Here is a 17881-nt window from a genome sequence, read left to right as displayed (position 1 = left end):
AAACTCTGCGCCTGAAACCAATGATGTCACTCAGAGCAAATCCATGATTTTGTACAGTCTCAGTTTGAGAGTGTCATGTATTTTTCTTTATTACAGCCTTTTTTGCTACTTCAAAACTACAAGTGAATAAGTTTCACTCTGCTCTTGTACTCACTTTTTTACCCTCAAGCCATATTTTTCCAAAGTGTTCATAGTTCATGTTTCACGATGCCCTTTTTTATTTGTGTTATTTACCTACGCAACAATGAATCTCTGTCATTTCCAGTCCATCATTTCCTTCAGGCAGTGTCAGGGACAGCTGAATTGATGGATTCTAGTGTCCCTGGATCATTTTTTGTGGGTAGATCATAGCGTCTTTAGTCTCTGTCCATGTTCAAGGCAACACTGTGCCTCCCTTTGTGATAAACGATGAAACTTCTCCATAACTCTTCTCAGAAGCAGCTCTTTTTATTCCCCTCCTCCGTCTCTTCCTCCTCCCGTGTGCTGGATCATAATACCCTGCCTGAATGAACTGAGTGATTGACTACTGTGTTTGTGTGTGTGTTTGATGAGGGTGATGGAGACTGTGTCTCTAACGCTGTTTGTTTTTTGAAGTGCTATTGCTTTTCCAGCCAGTCAGCGCTGGTACCAGTGAGTCAGATTGTATGTCGATGTCCAAAAGTGGAGCGATCCAAGTCAGTAGAGGGCAAAATAGGTTAGTCATGAGGGTTTTTTCACTGCCAACTTTTTCGAGATGAAAAGAAAAAACAACATGAAATGCTAAAAACATGAAAGTGGACCACAGTTGTGAGCATCAAAAACTTAACCCTTAACAGCAAATGTAAAGGATTGGTACTATCGATATATGTCCTGTACTGGGAGAAATACTTCAAGGTCTGCTCGACACAGCTATTAGCCAGGTGAGAGATCTGCTGCTGCTCCTGTCCACATATGAGTGATAGTTAGCTTCAGGGCTGCTATTTTATACAGCAAGTGACTGGCACGCTTTGACCGTGCCGGTAATGTTCCCCCTGTTCACATTGTTTTCTCCACTCTCATTTTGCTTTGATTACATGCCCAGCCCCACGGCCTTGGCGACAACAGGCAGCTCTACATGAAAGTGTTTGTTGTTCTTGCATATTTGATTAAGCTCGTTAGCAAACAGGAAAAGCACTTAAAAGTTTTTGCTCACCGTTTGTCCTGTTCCTTTATGTCTTCATACATGAGCTATATGACACTTTCCTCTGCTCTCATTGCTCAGTGATATGAAATGAGATAACAACAATGAAGAAACATGGTGGGGCTCAATGAAAATGAAATGGTATTAATCTGGAAACACAACTCAATATGTGGGTCCATGCTCTTGGTTCTTCTGATAGGCTTCAGGAGTGATCATTTGTTGTTGAAAAATGTGAAACTATATGTACAGAATATTATGAAGCTGTGCTCTGCTGCGCTCAGCTATGAAATCAGATTTCTCAGTCACATGCATACCATCGCGTACTCTCCCACTCAGAAATACATAGACAAAATTGCATATGGAAACAATGGTCCCTCTGAGTAGCCTTGGGTCTTGTGCTTGCATATATATCATTGCTTCAGCCCCATGTTGGTAATTTCACACACTCTCAAGCAGTCTGCCTGCAGTGAAAGAGAGAATGAGAAAAGCTCATTGTTGCAGCGTCACTGAATTTTTATGGATTTTGAAAGGTCCTGAAAGATAACATTTTTTTTTTCATAACATCAACAAATCAAAGGAAAAAATCATGTTGAAGTTATCCTGCTTAGTTATAGCATCAACCCTTTAGCAGAGAGCATTGTGCTCATTTGGTTTCAGGCTACCAAAAGAATATGTAATCCAGCCTTCCTGTGAGAGCAGACGGTATGTTTCTTCATGATTTTTTGTAGATTGGTACTGTAGTTTTTTTTTAATCAGTACTGACTTCCGTAGCTGACAAAGTTGATATCAGAAGTCCTACCCCTCCTTGATACAGATTGTTTTGTGATAATGATGTAACATTCACAAGCACAGCAGTGTTCCAAAAGTTAAACTTTGTCAACAATTATCACTGTTAATGCAGCAATGTTTAGCCCCTTTGCTCTTTAGGTCCCGTGCGCCACAGAACTGAGTTATTTTTCATATAAAATAAGACTCTGACTGCAATTTTGGATAAGGTTCACTGTCCTTTTTTGATAAATGTGGAACTTATCTTAACTCACATAAGAATTTAGTAAATATGGAGGCTTTGTATCCTTCTTCCTCCTCCTTTTTGGTTAATAAAACAGTACTGTTTTGATTTAATATGAGGCTGTTTTAACTTTCTTTGTCATTAACAGTTAATATTTAAGTAAAAAAATGGGCTTTGAGCCTGTGCAATACATAGGGTAGGGAGAAACGACATCAAGGGACTGAATTGATCTGAATACATTCTTTGTTTGGTCTTTGAATTTGTTTGGAACATGAAACCTAGAGAGTAACACCAACCTCATTCTTTAAATCTTTCATCTGTATCCAAGTTTTTCTCCACACTCCTAACACGCCTCTCATTTTTCTCCTTGCAGTCATTCATCTTTCTCCTCTCTTCTCGTTTATTGTCTCGCTCCTCACATTCTGCCTCCCTCCCCCCTCTCTGCTGGGCAGGCTTCACAGAGCATGTCAATGGGAAAATGACTGGCAAGAGATGGTTAATGACACAACATAGAAATACACAGAAGTTTGTAGAAAATGAAATTGGATACCTCGGATTGTGCAGAGCTGTACAGTTGTGGGTGATTTTGTGTGGTGGATTGCTATGACTGTTGATGTGTTCTGATATTATGCTTGCACTTGTCATTTAACTCAATTACCTTTGTATATATTCAGCATCTTAACTTTCCATCTTTTTAATGTGTGCTGAATAAGTACATCTGATGACTTCCACTTATCACAGCACAAAAACACTGTTCAAATATGTTTTAACAAAAGATCAACTCATATTCTAGTTTGTTTATTGACTATGCTTTTTTCCCTTTACAGGTGGAATGTGGTAGGCATTCAGGGCTCATTGATGAGCTACTTCACAGAGCCAATCTACTTCTCTAGCATCATCCTCGGCAGTCTCTACCACGCTGACCACCTCTCCAGGGCCATGTACCAGCGGATCGCAGACATCGAGGACCTGCCCCAGCAGTTCACCCTCAACAGGCCTCTACTCAGCGGTGGGCAAATAAGAAAAAGAGCTCTCAGAAGTAACAGCGTGATTCTATTTTGAGGGACTCTCAATGTTTATCTTCACCAGGCAAACTCCAGCTGTCTAAATATCAAAGAGGAAGATGCTAATCCTGATCAGTAAACACATTTATCCTTCCACAGTGGTCAGTCCACAGCAGGGAGACAGTTATTGCTTTTTGCCTCTGTTTGATCGGCGCTGACATTTACCTAGTTCTTGTGGAATTTGAATGGCTGTATCATTTTTGTAATTTTTTAGCATTCGCTTAACCTTTTACAAAGGCTGGGCACAACGATTTTTGTCTAACTTTATGTTATTTATATTTTTAGATGTAGTACTCAGTTTTTGTTCTCTCTTCCTTTAATTGAACTATAACATGGGGGCTTAATCCCTCCTTCACAAACGTTAGACTTTCCAATCCTTACATTGCTTCCTTTCTTTCATCTAATTTTTACCAAAGGTTGATTTAAGTCCCACTTTTGACCTCTCATTTTTTAAATTTTATTTCCTATCCCACTCTACATCTTTTTTCTTATTTACCTACATTACAGCACAACTTGACATGTGCATTTTATCTACTAGTAAAGGGACCAAGTACAATACTGAACACAAGTGTTACAATGTATACAAGAACTAGAAAAGCACTCAGAGAGAGTAGACCTCCACTAAGCATATTGTGATTGTCACGCAACACTTAAGTTCTACTTACATGTTATACTTCCTTTCAGCAGACTATCTGCTACAATTTGGTGTTAGTTGCAGGTTTGTACGATAATTTGTTTCCTGACAGTGTTGAAAATTATGATGACCCAGTACATATTTCATATTCCGTATCTTAGTATCCAGAATATTGTCAGGGTCTAGATGGTACTTTTACATCCATCAGAAATGATCGTGACCTTGTCTTGTATTGTATTGGCAAAGCAATCCAACCATTTATCATGGTCATATACACATATGGTGAAAATGGCCCTATCTCACAATGATAAAGAATCCTTTAAAAAATCCTGGATCTAGACTGTGATCCGGATCAGCTCCAAAATTTAATCACTTCTTCCTTATCCCATTTTGAACATTTCCTGAAAATTTCATCAAGATCTGTTACTTTGACTGATGTTGTTCCCAGACAAACAAACAGACGAACTCTCCCAAAAATATAGCCTCCTTAGCAGAGGGAAGTAATTTACAGCTCATTGTGCTGGGAAAAAAATAGTGTTTATAACAGATGAAGTTTAAAAGAAAATATAACTGTTTTCTTAGCTCGACTGTTTGCTCAGATTTGTTACCTGAGCTAGCTTGTACCATCACCAAGGTACCATTATACAACCAAAAACAAGTATCAGCAAAAGTCAAAGTATTTCGGGTGAAACAGTGCCGTGGTCATTATAATATGTTCTCTGGGATGACAAGCAGCTATATGCAGCTCCCCCAGCTCCTCCCCTCATGTTTCTCCCTTAATGCCGGGTAAAGGAGATAATGGTAGGAGGTTATTAACCTTTTCCGCTTTAGAGGGTTTTTAGCGGTGAAGCACTGTGGCGTTCGAGCACTGAGGATTTCATCCCCTTTAAATCATCCACTGCCACAAGTGCTGCCAAATGGAACCAAGGAACTTTACACACACTCACACACACCCATTCTCACACACATGTATACACAAAGTGCAAGCCATTGGGATTTAGTGCATCCATATATCTCCCAGTTATGCTGCAGATACATTAGAGGCTGATGCCCTGTGGTTTGCTGCAAGAGAGCAGGATCTTACCTCAAATTCCCTCTAAACGCATGTTTTGTTTTTTTTTTCTTTTCTTTAACTTTTTTTTTTAAATTCCAGGAATAAGTAACGCTGAGGCCCGGCAGCCAGGCAAGGCACCCAACTTCAGTGTAAACTGGACTGTAGGAGACCAAGCCCTAGAGGTTATCAATGCAACCACAGGAAAGGACGACATGGGCCGCGCCTCACGTCTCTGCAAACACACCCTCTACAGCCGCTGGGTGCGCCTACACTCAAAGGTAGATATGAGAGCATCTTATATTCCTTCTCTCACATTCCACTGATTCATTATCTCCACAAGTTCTGTCAAATTAATCACTGGTTTGGATATTTTGAGAATTTGCATGGACTGCTTTTTGATTGTGCTGCAAGATGTCAACGCAGAGATTCATCTGCTGCTGGTAGATTTGATTTATGTCAAATTTAGCAGACTGAAGCAAACCTGGAGTTTAAAATGCTAACACAGCATGACTAAGATCACAGGACACTGAGTGTTAGCAGAAGTACAATTATGTGTTACCAGCGAGGATCTGATTGGTTGACTACGCAGTGAAACACCTCCAAGGGAAATCTTCAAATGTGACACAAATTTCTGCTTAGACTAAAGGATGAACTGAGTCAGATTTGGTGGTCAGAGATAAAGGCAATTTGGTTTACGTGTCTATCAAGTTTTCATGTATAAATGAAATATTGTTGTAATACCAACCCCTGGAGGACATTTTTTAGAGCTCATTTTTAAATTCTGCCCAGAAAGAAACACCATCCATCTTAGCCTTTCTCTTCCTGCCAAACAGGAACTACTACTACTACTTTTTTATTGTGTATTATTTTGAATACCTACATAACCCGTTTCAGTGTTTGCTTATTTCACTAAATTTTTTGGTTTTCTCCCTTTGCTCCAGTTGTCGTCCATATTGTGGAATAAGATGCTGAAACCGAGCACCTACCATGAAGCCAAGCAGGCAGCCACAGAGTACCACTCTGCCAAACAGGCGCTCATTAAAGCCTTCCACAAGGCCGGTCTGGGGGCCTGGGTCAAAAAACCCATCGAGCAAGACCAGTTCACCCATAGCTCCTGAGGGAGTCCAGGGACCAAGGGAACCCCAAACCCTCACCCACTTCCTTTTCTCCCTGACCCAGGCCTGAAAGCAAGAGAGCCCCGTTTTAACAACCAGCCCACAGAGACACTTACCTCCGTCCCGTGTGTCGGCCCGCACGTGAACTTTGTACTTGTGGAAATAAACGTGCGTAGTTTCACAAACCATCCATAGCTCATCTTTGTCATTCCTCAGAGGACCTCAGCCTCACCTTGTCTGTTATCATCATTTTGTTTTTGTCCTTTTATTTTAATTTTAACCTGTTGATTTTTTTTTTCATCTACCTGTTTTGTTTTAAAACTGGAATCATGGTTTTTACATGTCTGAGTTGTTTATGTTTTCCAGAAATTGTGTTTTTATGCCATAGATGTAAAAGTTCAAATGAAACAGATTTGTCTTATTTTTTGGATTGATTAGTGTAGCCAGCTAAAGGTTAAATGTAGCCTAGAAGCATGGGATCTTTGTCAACTAGAGTCATGTCTATGGACCTATGAAATACTAGCTTAAAGGAATTATGAGTTAATTTAAGATGCTTAAATCTCCAGGATGTAAATCTAGTATTGAAAAGAAAGAAGACAGAAAATAGTTCTATAACGACTAGGTGTGTTATTCGGTCCATTCCCTAGATGAGACTACATGTGCTTAGCCCCTGTATTAAAGACTAAAATGTTACCAAATATCGTGGTCTTGTGTGATTCACTGACTGGAAAGAGCAGTTTAGACTTCTGTTTTATGTGTCTTCATTCATCCATGCATTTGTTCTTTAAGTCATTCCATGTCACTCTCATTTCATACTTGAATCATGGGAAGGGGGGTTGTGACTCCCCCACCCACCTGGGTTTTGGGACGAGCTTTTGGAGTGGCTGCACGTAGTATTTTTTTCCTCGATCTAAGCCATGGCTTTGCATGGGAACTGAACTGGGAGGCCTACAGAGCAGAAAACACATGGTGGAGAGCGTCCATCAGTGAATGATTTTTGAATGAATGCCAGCATCCTCCTCCACAGGCAGCTTTGAATCTTTGTCTCTATATTTTCTAGATTTCTTGTGATTGTGTGTTTCAGGGGATGGGAACGGGATTGTCATTTATTTTTCTCGTTGTTTTTTATGTTATGTTGGGGCATTTGAGGATTGGGGGGTAAATTTGCAGTCAATATAGTGACCACATAAACAGACCTCTCAGATCTTGTAACTATGTAACTTTGTGGCAGGGATTCATGGTAGCTGTCAGTTGAATTATTAATAGAAAGCATGGTCTATGTGCTGTAGAGACACATACAGTCACTGAAGATACATTCACTAGATGCAACACAGTCTGTAGTGATAGCCTGGAATGCTAACATTTTGTAATCCCTACATTAGTTTGAAAAAAAAAAGAAAAAAATCAAGAGGAACAGTACAGTACAGTAACATGCATTCTCTTTATGCAAATATCTGACAAACCAATAGGTTAAAACCAAATGTATCACAGTGTGATGTCACTTCCTTTCTGTCCTCTCCTACATCTGCAGAAACGTATAAGTTAAAGAAGACCTTTGTGATCTATTCTGCCATCTTTACAACCTGAATGCATACATGTCCTCCTGTTTTAGATCTGGACATTCTTCAGAGTGGATCCATGTTCCCTATTGTAGGAAATGTGCGTGTGTGTGTGAGTGTGTGTGTGTGTGTGGAAGCATACTCTGTGGAATCTTCACCAAAGAAGATGATGTCCATGTGTTTGTCTTTTCCCTTTTTGTTTTGTTTAGTTTTTTAATACTGCATCTATTTTAACCCTATACTGTTCGCTTTTTGTAAATCCTCTCAACAGTGTATTTTGATTTGTACAGAAACTGTGTATTCAACTCAGTATGGCGGGGCAAATGTCAGGCTTCTTTAGTGCACCTGTAGCCGTCGGTGGCCACGTGTATATTGTGACCTGCAATCATTACAGCTGCCGTATAATATTTCTGTGTATATAAGGAACAACAAAAATGACAAAAATCTGTTCCCTGTACAATCAGTTCATCCATCCTGAAAACTGTTTGGACTTTTCCCCCTGTTACTGGGACTGTGAAGATGTTAATAAGTGGTTGTCTGTGACACACTGGGCACCCATAAAGCATGGCATTAACACTGCCAGGTTAACACTTCATTCCCATTGTAGCCACCAATGTTTAAAAAGAAATATATGCACTGTTTGGTGTCTCAGCTAAAAGTGGCATCCACCAGCTGGCACGTGTGATGTCATAAATGTACCTTTTTTATGTGTTCTCAGTTGTTTTATGAGTCTGAATTATGAAAGCAGGAAGTGGAGTCTACTCGAGTCAGCTTGAATGTGGAAAGTCTTGAAATATGGTTCCAAAAATAATCACAAAAACAAAGGGAATGAGAGCCCCCTTGACAAATAGACCCAGACCAAAGTTACAAGCAATACTCCTGATGTCTCCTTTAAAGTCAGCTCATCACAAACAGGAGTCTGAATGAATTCTCCCTCCCCCTTTTGCTCCTCTTTTCTCCGTTCTTTCTCTGTGCTTTCTTTTCTCTTTCTTCAAAGCTGTCTGAGCTTTCATTTTTTGTATATTCCTCCCTTAAGACTGCTTGCTTGTAGTTTTCCCCCTTTGACTGCACTAAAGATGTCAACTGATGATGTCATGATATAAAACCGTCCCTGTCTCTGGATTGGATGGCAACTATCACAGCAAGAATTGAACTGCTTCTGCTTCCCCCTTTGTGAATCCTTGATGATGGTCAGTATCCCCTCCTGCAGCATCGTCTGCATCGGATTTTCTTTTCTTTATTTTTTTGCGACTCCAAAGTGGCAAATGTATGTCCACTCAGGGGTTTCAGATGCCTGTTTTCCCTTTCTCCAACTGTCTGATGTGTGAAAAAACCTCCACCGACTAAAACCCACTACCTTGCATGTACTACCAACACTGAAGCTGCACCTCGCATGATGACAAACTTTTAAAGGACTCAAGTAGATTAAAAAAAGAAAATAAAAATCTAAAGATAGATATATAAAATGAAGAAAACAGAATAAAAGAGTTCTTAGTTTACTTTTGCACATGGTTTGGATTCTTTGTGTGAATGTGTTTGTGTGTCTGGTAAACAACCTTACAAGGATATTGCATCCTGATGTTCATACGAGATGTTGTTCTCATACATAAACCAAAAGAAAAAATACAACATAAAAACACCATGATCTTAACACTGTTTACAGTGAGAGCTGGAATGTTATCAGTTTCACTTTGCAGTAAAAACACACTCTAACTCCATGAAAACTCCTGCTGTATGAAAGTGTAGACTTAGCATAGATTCACCAGCCACACAGAAGACTAATTAAATCTTCAGAAGTGGGTCAGAATATTAAAATTGTTAGTAATTTTGTCCCTTTCTGTCGGACCTGTTGATTGTACTTTGTTGTTCACGACTATAGGATTAATTAAATGACCCCAGAAATAACATTATTTCACTGGCAAGCTAATCAAGACGTGACATCTAGTCATTAGCATCCACTAATAAAAGATAAATAATGAAAGAATTCAGGCTCAAGGCATTAAATGATGCTGTTGAATAATTCACAATTAACTTCATCACAAACATCAGCTCTTTTCTCTGTTTCTCTTCATGTAATCTGGTTATTGTTGGAGTGGTTGTCTAATATGATTACTTGTCAAAATGCTAAGCTTATCTGTTAAAAGTGCCTTCATCTGCAGATGTTTAACATTTTTTACTCAATTATCCATGCGTATGTTGATCCCACTGCAGCATCTTTGTTACTCTGCCTCCTTTGTCTTGATTGCAGAGAAAAAAATCTTGATCTCCACTTTTTTTTCGTCCCAGTGACAACAGGCAGACGAAACATGCCGAAACGTCATCCTTATCTCACTGCACACAAACATGCTTGCCAGGAACATTCAGTACAGCAGTAGTACATCTTCGCTCATAACATGAAGTCTAACAAAAAACATCATCATCATTCTTTATGGCCATCTCAGATCTCTCTAATAAAGAAGGTTATGAGTCAGTTGGACAAGTGACCATCCTTAATAGTCAGACATTCACTCTTTAAATATAGTTCTATCTCCTGTCATGTCAAGTGTTTTGTAGAAAAGCTTTTCGCTCAGTGAGGGGAATATTTTAGCGGTCACAAAATGCAAACATGTTTAGTGTCAATCAGACTCAAGGTGAGGCTGGATTAGTCAGACAGGAGCGTCTCATGCATATTACTGCAGGTTTTAATCTTTAATTCACTCAGGGAGTGAAGTCAGGTCATCACGTTTCCTGTCTGTGTGAATGTGAGTGTGCTCTGTTTAGGTTCTGTTAGTTTCACAATTCACGACTCCACACCAAGATCCCCAAAAGTGACTTCATGAGAGAGTGAATTGGAATCTTTGTTGCATTTTGCTGAAGTTTAACTCACTTAAATGTAATCTGACTAATCATTGTTTAGCATATTGAGCATCAGAGGATGTGTAGTCAGTGCAGAATATTTCCCAAAGTGCAGTGTGAGTGTGTTAGTGTCTGTTCCTCCCCCTGCGCATCCTGCCATCAGATCAATAATAAATCACACATCACACATTGCTTTAAACACTCAGCCCCTGCTCTCCAAACTCCATTGACATGATGAAAGCTCATGAAAAGCAGATTCAAACTGTAATAAAAGGAGAAGACCAAAACATGTCAGAAACTCTCTACTCTTCAATAATTCAGCAGCCATCTGCTGAGTTTTAACAGCTGCCCTGCTGTTTCCATAAACATTCATATAACCATCTCTATCAGGGTACAAGGGTTGCATTTAACACCATGTTCTGTTTACATCAGGGCCATGCAGAGCAAATACTCGTGGGGTGAAGCTTAAGAGTCAGATATCTGATTGCCTTCTCACTTTGAGCTGGTGGAATCTGACAGCAAATTGGGTAAACTTGTGAAAACTACTGAAAATATTGAAGTCTTTACTAAACAAGTAAAACCTTGAGCAGAATTGGAATCATCTGAATAAAATCTTGAGTAAAAACATAATTTTAACTCAAAATAAACCCTGTTAATGGAACGCAATGAGCAGTGCAGTCTCTTCAACTGGCTGTCATGCTGTAAGATTTGAAACATCTTTTAAAGAGAATATTTCACTAAATATTTAAAGCCCCCACACATATAACCAGAGACTCCCTGGCAGATTTTGACAGCTTCACTGAAGACAAAACTATCCTGCAAGAATTAAAGCAAAAAAAATAGAAAACCAGGCAAGAAACTCACACATGTAGGTATAGACTGATGGAGCATGATGGAGGACTGTGAGTCTGCTGGGCCCCCCGGTGCAGGATGAGAGTGTTAGAGGGAGGGCAGTGGCTCGTGCCCCTGAGAGAAATGACATATCATTAGCTGTGGTCCAGGGCTAAATGGGAGCCACACTCTTTCAAGGCCCACATTTCCATTTCAATTTTCTGCTCAGCAGAGTTGATGTATGTGGCGAATCACATGGCAGGACCACTCTCCAGCCCGGCCCGCTTCAGCGTCCTGTTATTCACTGGATAGAGTGCCTCTGTGGCCTTGTATCTCTGTGTTTGTGTGCGTGTGTGTGTGTGTGTGTGTGTGTGTGTGTGTGTGTGTGTGTGTGTGTGTGTGTGTGTGTGTGTGTGTGTGTGTGTGTGTGTGTGTGTGTGTGTGTTTGAAAGCATCCGGTCCATTGTCACTGAGTTGAAGGCAAAGAGAAAAGAGACGAGAGGGTCTGGGTTGAAGTATGTACCTAAAACCAGGGGTGGAAAGAGTACTCAGAACTTGGGCTCTTGCACAAGTACTGCTAAATTGCTTCAGTTGTACTCAATTACAAGTAAAAGTACTGGTATTAAAATAAAATTTAGTCAAAGTACACGTACTCTCCTGAAAATCTACCCAGAGTATTAATTACTCGAAAATAATCCAAGACACAAATCTCCAAAGATAGATTGACTAATTGATTGATTGATACAGAGAGGGAGACATTGATTTCCACAGGTAACTTATTTGTGACACACAGGCTTTATTACAGCTTATTCAGCATCACAGAAAATGATTGAAACCAACGCATTGCATCTGGAGGCTGCCCCTCTTTCTCCCTCTGTATGTAAAAAACTCCTCCAGGTACAGTCAGGCACTTGTTGAGTATCAACTCAAGTATCAACTCTGTTGTGTTTGTTTTTTACCTCCAGACACCTGTGTTTGCAGTGGTGGTTTTCCTTTCCTTACATCACTGGCGAGGTAGCCATCGGACTGGCTACAACATGTACTTAAGTATGGGTAAAATTACATACTTTGAAAAAAAATTCATAAAAGTACAAGTAGCCAAAAAAATCTACTTAACTGCAGTAACTTGAGTATTTGTAATTCGTTACTTCCACCTCTACCTAAAACAGAATAGATTCCAGTGAAGGGGAAAATTTTGCATTGTTAGAAAAATAATAATAAAGCTGCCCATTAGACATGAAACACTTTTTTTTACAAGAAGTTCAGACATAAGCATAACCTTACACAACTTATTGACCCTTGATCCCCAAGAATTTATTAATTAACGAAGTACCAAGGGCAGACCCTAAGTTTGTCTCTTAAGAAGTTGGACTTTAAATCCAAAAACTGTGCTGTGTTGTAAAACAGTGCCAATAGTTTACTCTGCTTCCTTTATCAACACTTAAAACTTTTACTTCCAAAAAGCATCTTTGTTGTTCTTAAAACAATTTTAAATGTGGCCATTTCAGTGTGTAACCTCAGTGGTAAAAATGATGTGGTCTTTTTGGCTAAAATGCACAGGTTTAACAAAGTTGTGAAACCCTTTGAGCCAGACACTTAATTAGAAGAATGAAAGTAGATAAAATAATTGAAAATAGAGTAAATAAATGCAATGCATCAGTGTGTTTGTGCACTCATATGCTTTGTGCTATCCCAGAGTCAATGCCCCAGTTTGGACACGGCTTTGATAACAGGTACAGAGATGGAGAACCTTGTCAAAAATTCCAATGTGTAATGTATAAACCCCAAGGTGTACAACAAAAGTAAAATATTAAAAGTATTTTTCTGAAATAAAGGTAGACTGCATGTAAAATGAGAACCCCAGAAACACAGATGGAGTGACAGAAGAACGTGCACTAATGAGCTGCAGTGGGACAGTGAGCAGCAGATTCAGGCCCGAGGTCCCCACGATCATAACAACATGAAATATTGTTTCCACAGTGGAAAACAGAACACAGACAGTTACCAACACAAAATAAGATCTGGAAACATTTCACAACCAGAAAAATGAAAGTTTTACATGTAAGCTTGTGAGCTACGGTCATTCATAGACTCAAGGTAATGTGGCACATTCAGCACCTGGAAATCTGTTCTGAAATAAATAGTGGGATTAAAAAGTTTTAGTTTTTAATCTTTTTATTCAGTTTTGTATTATTTTATTTCATTTTACATTTTTCTCTTAGTGCTTTTAAAGTTGATGGTGCTTCATGAAGAATAATTTGTCTTTTTTTTTTCTTTTCCCATTATTGGGCTATTGTTTGTTGAAAAGTGCTGCTTTTGCTTTGAAAATCTTTTTTTGCCTTGAATTTGTTGTTGACAACACTGAGGGAATGAAGGAATTCAGAAAAAGAAATTTTAAAAAAGGGAAGAAGTCCAAGGTAATAAGAAAAAAGGAAATTAAAAAAGGGGGACTCCAAGGTAGTCAGAAAAAGAAATTAAAAAGGAAATCCAAGGTAGTCATTCTGCAAAGAATTCGAGTTCAATAGGCTTAGTTCAAAGGAGTCTGTGAAAAATGAAACTGCAGTGCTTTCTGGCTGTGCTGTGGCCTTCATCTGTAAACATCAAATTAAATAGCTTTAATATCTCCAAAACTACTGAGAATCTGTATAATCTGACCCAAGTATACTGGACTTGATTGTTGTATCCACTAAGTTTTCCCAACCCGCTAACTAAACGCCACCTGAAGGTGTAAATTAATTGACTCAGTATCCCCAGTCTACTGGTAATTACTAAACCATGTCTTTGGCACTGTGCTCACACTCTTACATTGTAATTCACTTTGAGGTAATGCTAAGTGTCGCTGTGTGTGTGTGAGAGGAGTGCAGATAGGGTAAGTATAGAGAAGAAAGTGTCAAGAGGAGACGCTGATTGAGCTTATCTGTGAGCTCAGGCCTTCCTTTGTCACAGACGCTCCTTTCTGATGAAAACTCTTTGAACCTGACAGAATAATTAAAAAGGCACGACGGGGAAAGCTGACATTTGCATTTTGACCTTTTTTGATTTACATGGGAAAATTGGTCCCAGTTTCCTCCAAAGCCTGTTATATCAGTCTACCCTTTGAATGTGCTTGTGTGTTTGTGCATCAGACTATGTGTTTAAGACTGTGTGTTTAAGATTGCATATGCGTAAAGGTGTACATAATGGTTCTATAAGCGTACAGGCTCTGTGTATTTATGAGTGTATGGGAAGAATAAAAGAATAGATTTATGCCATATTACCCAGCCACCTCTTCATTAAGGAGCTGTTTTCCTGTAAGCGCCTCTATTTGAATAGCTAAATTGTCCAAGCAGTGTGCAAACGACAACTAATAGCCCAGTGCCCTTGTCACAGACAGCCCCACTGCCAAAGTCAAAGTAAAGAATCTTGGAACTGAGACTGTAATGTGTGTGTGTGTGTGTGTGTGTGTGTGTGTGTGTGTGTGTGTGTGTGTGTGTGTGTGTGTGTGTGTGTGTGTGTGTGTGTGTGTGTGTGTGTGTGTGTGTGTGTGTGTGTGTGTGTGCTTGTGTGTGTGCCTAAAAGCATGTTCAGTAGGAGTGTTTTTGTACATATTTGCATCCCTAATTTGTTTTTATATTGCAATTTACACTTGTGTGTTACTGCTCTTGGCCCCATGATTGGCTGCATCCTGTTCAGGGTGTACCCTTGCGCCCAATGACAGCTGGGATAGGCTTTCCACTAATGATCCCAAAAGGGGAAAACGGTACAGATAATGGATGGATGATTAATGTTATTTTTCTTGGGAAAGTCGTCAGAGGACACCTATGTTAAATTTATCCACATTTACCCCAGCCCCTAATGCCATGTGGGAATTGAGTTTGACTACCAGGTATTGCTAGCATTTGCCAAATTAATCAGTGTGCTAAGGGTCTCTGTCTTTATCTTTAAGCTTTTGATGAAATACTGGAAGCTTTTGATGAATAGGTTATACTGTAAATTTGCAGTGAATAGGTTGTTAAAGCAGGCACGACCACACTGTAATCTATGTGGTTTGGTCAATGTCCTTAAGAAAAATAAGCGAAACAGAACCAAACAAGTTATTGAGATTGTCCACCTAATCTCTTTCAGAGTCTGTGGGGCGGTGGTGGCTCAGCAGTACAGTTGGTCCAATCTCAACTGCAAGGTCAAGAGGTTAGAGCCAAGGTCTTGCTTTCCACATGTTGTGCCCTTGGTGTGTGAAAGAGATTAGTTACTGGTACTTTACACATAGTGGCCTCTGCCAGTAGTGCACAAATGCGGTATGTTATGTAGCATTTTGAGCAGTCTGAAGACCCTTAACACAGCAATATCCCATATTGTGCCCTGTTATCATGAGCCATCTCAAGTTTTTTTTTTTTCATAGTCTTCCATTGTTCTTTGTGTTTACTGCCTTCTTAACAGTGTTTTCATCTATTTTCATGGCTTTCCCCCCAAAAAACGATGATGTCTGATTAACAAGACTTCTCTCAGTGCATTGGTGGGAAAACAGTTAATCTACCAGGGTTCAAGATCAGAGCCATTTTCCTGATATCGGTCTGTTTTTTTTACAGCAACTGTCTACTGGGGAGTGATCTATAAGGATCAAGTACTGAACACTGCTTGGTCATAAAACATCTTAATGGGGACCTGGAACACCTCTGATGACAATAAGAATAGTCACACCCAATCCTTTAACTCACCTGTGTGTTTGATAAATAAGAAATAAAAGATATATTTTACCATGGGTAAGCTAAATAGAGGCTGATAGGTGGAATATGTTACCTTTGATCAGCTCCACATTGACACCAAAGTGACTTTTAAGTGAGTTTTTGTCTGTGTTGAATATTTTACTGTACATGAGTGAGCATCATGCATTACTCATTGTGATGAGCACAACCTGAATCTGCATATTTCACTCTGACTGAGATAGTGTGTGCTTCCATAACTTGCCTCAGTGTGTGACTTGTGTAAAACCTTGTAAAATTGTCTCTCAAGTCCCACACTGTCCCCTTGAGCCGCAACAAAACTTGTACTCAAGGTTACAACTGCAAACAGGAGATTGGAACTCTGGGTAACTTTTTTTTTTTTCTTTATTGTGAAAGGAGACCTCTAGCAGGTGAAACAACAACCTTGAATTTTGAGAGGTAACCGGAAAGTTGGGACATGGTGGAAATCGACCTATGGTTTGTACTCAAACTTCCTGTGCTTAAAATTCCTGACCATTTCCATTAGTAGAGGAGTGAGGTGTATGAAAGGATTTTTGCCGCTGAATTTTTCACAGAGCGCTGAAACAGCTCTGCAATGAGCCGGACAGGGAATTATAAGACCCAGGGTAGAGGGAAGTCTGAGTAAAACACATTTGTTATAACCCAGGAGTCTAAGCCCATGAAACCTGTTTCTGGAGTAGTTTGGAGAAATAGTTGGAAAAAATCTTCCAACTAGTTTCTGCAGAATCATCTTGGGTCCATCTGAGAGACAGATAACTGAAAAAACATGAAAGGAGAGCAGGAACACAATCGCCTCAGATGTCTGTGCTGACAGTAAAATTTAAGAAAAAAAACATGCCAAGTGAATAATTTAACTATTTCTTAGTGAACAGTTCCCTCCAGTAGAGAATTAAGAAATAGGATTGCAAACCAATGACCCATATACACATTTTGTGTTTCCTCCTCTTCACTGTATTCAAAGAAATGCAAAATAAATAGGTTTCAGGATGCATCTTATTAGTGCTAATAAGGTTTTTTTGTTTAATGCTGACACAGTTGCAAGTTTGCAGAAGAGTCACCCCTGCTGATATACGATGTGTGTATCAGTCAGCATACTTTTACTTCAAAAGGTGGATGCTCGTGCACACAGTGGGACAACAATTAAAACCAACTCATTAATCCTAGCTCTGACAGGGGAAAACTGCTTCAGGGGTTATTTGTGACATTTCAGCATGGCTTCACCACTTTGTGAAGACCTGAGTCATATATAATGTTTTCGTTTTGCATCCATCATGGACATGAACAATTAGCAAGAGGGACAGAGATTTAACTGACTCTTCTGATCATGTCACTTTACGAAGCTTTGAAAATAGGAATCTCAGCTCGCAAAAACAAAAAGAATAAACACTGAAAGGTTGATAAATGTATTTACAATGTAAGGTTATTGCTGAAAATATCTCTAAGGACATTCAGTGTATATTACTTGTTCTTCTGATCCAAGTATTACCATGTAAATCATCATTTGAAGTAATCAAACTTAAAGAATATCCTAAGTTGCATTCAGGAACTAATTAAAAGTATGATTTTCATGATTTCAGTGGAAAGAGCCATAGGATCTTTGTATCAATATTATGCTGCCCCCTAGTGATTAAAACATGCAAATGTGACCGTTGTGATCCCAACTTACCAAATGCCTGTCACGCAGTAAAATAAATTTAAAGACAATGTGCAATAAAGTGAGAAAGTAGGTAAAGTGTGCCATAAGTAAAAAACAAGTAAGAAATGAAATTAGAAATAAGTACCAGAAAAGTGATGTATACATTACGCGGAAACAGTGTTTAATGTTTATTAACTTTGGTCTTATTGAGACAATATTTAAACATTTCTGTACCCTTCCCTGAGCAGAGCACACTGCATGGCT

At 39.3% G+C, this 17881-nt stretch overlaps 1 protein-coding gene across 5 annotated transcripts in view; it reads left to right on the top strand.

Annotated features, from left to right (window-relative positions):
- The window catches only part of adarb1b (adenosine deaminase RNA specific B1b), a 117269-nt gene extending 108176 nt beyond the window's left edge, over positions 1 to 9093 (top strand). For all 5 annotated transcript variants that reach the window (XM_074694364.1, XM_074694362.1, XM_074694363.1 and 2 more), the window contains 3 exons: positions 2996 to 3177; positions 5020 to 5198; positions 5862 to 9093. In XM_074694364.1, the coding sequence (XP_074550465.1) occupies positions 2996 to 3177; positions 5020 to 5198; positions 5862 to 6038 (538 nt within the window). In that variant the 3' untranslated portion in view covers positions 6039 to 9093. The remainder of the gene's footprint in view (positions 1 to 2995; positions 3178 to 5019; positions 5199 to 5861) is intronic.
- Positions 9094 to 17881: the final 8788 nt, after the last annotated feature.

This window comes from Halichoeres trimaculatus, unplaced genomic scaffold (genome assembly GCF_033239565.1).
Source record: "Halichoeres trimaculatus isolate MK-OKI-2021-1 unplaced genomic scaffold, fHalTri1.1 fHalTri1_scaffold_19, whole genome shotgun sequence".
Lineage (NCBI taxonomy): Eukaryota > Metazoa > Chordata > Actinopteri > Labriformes > Labridae > Halichoeres > Halichoeres trimaculatus.
Note: the sequence above shows the minus strand (reverse complement) of the source record. Positions and strands in the feature narration are given on the sequence as shown.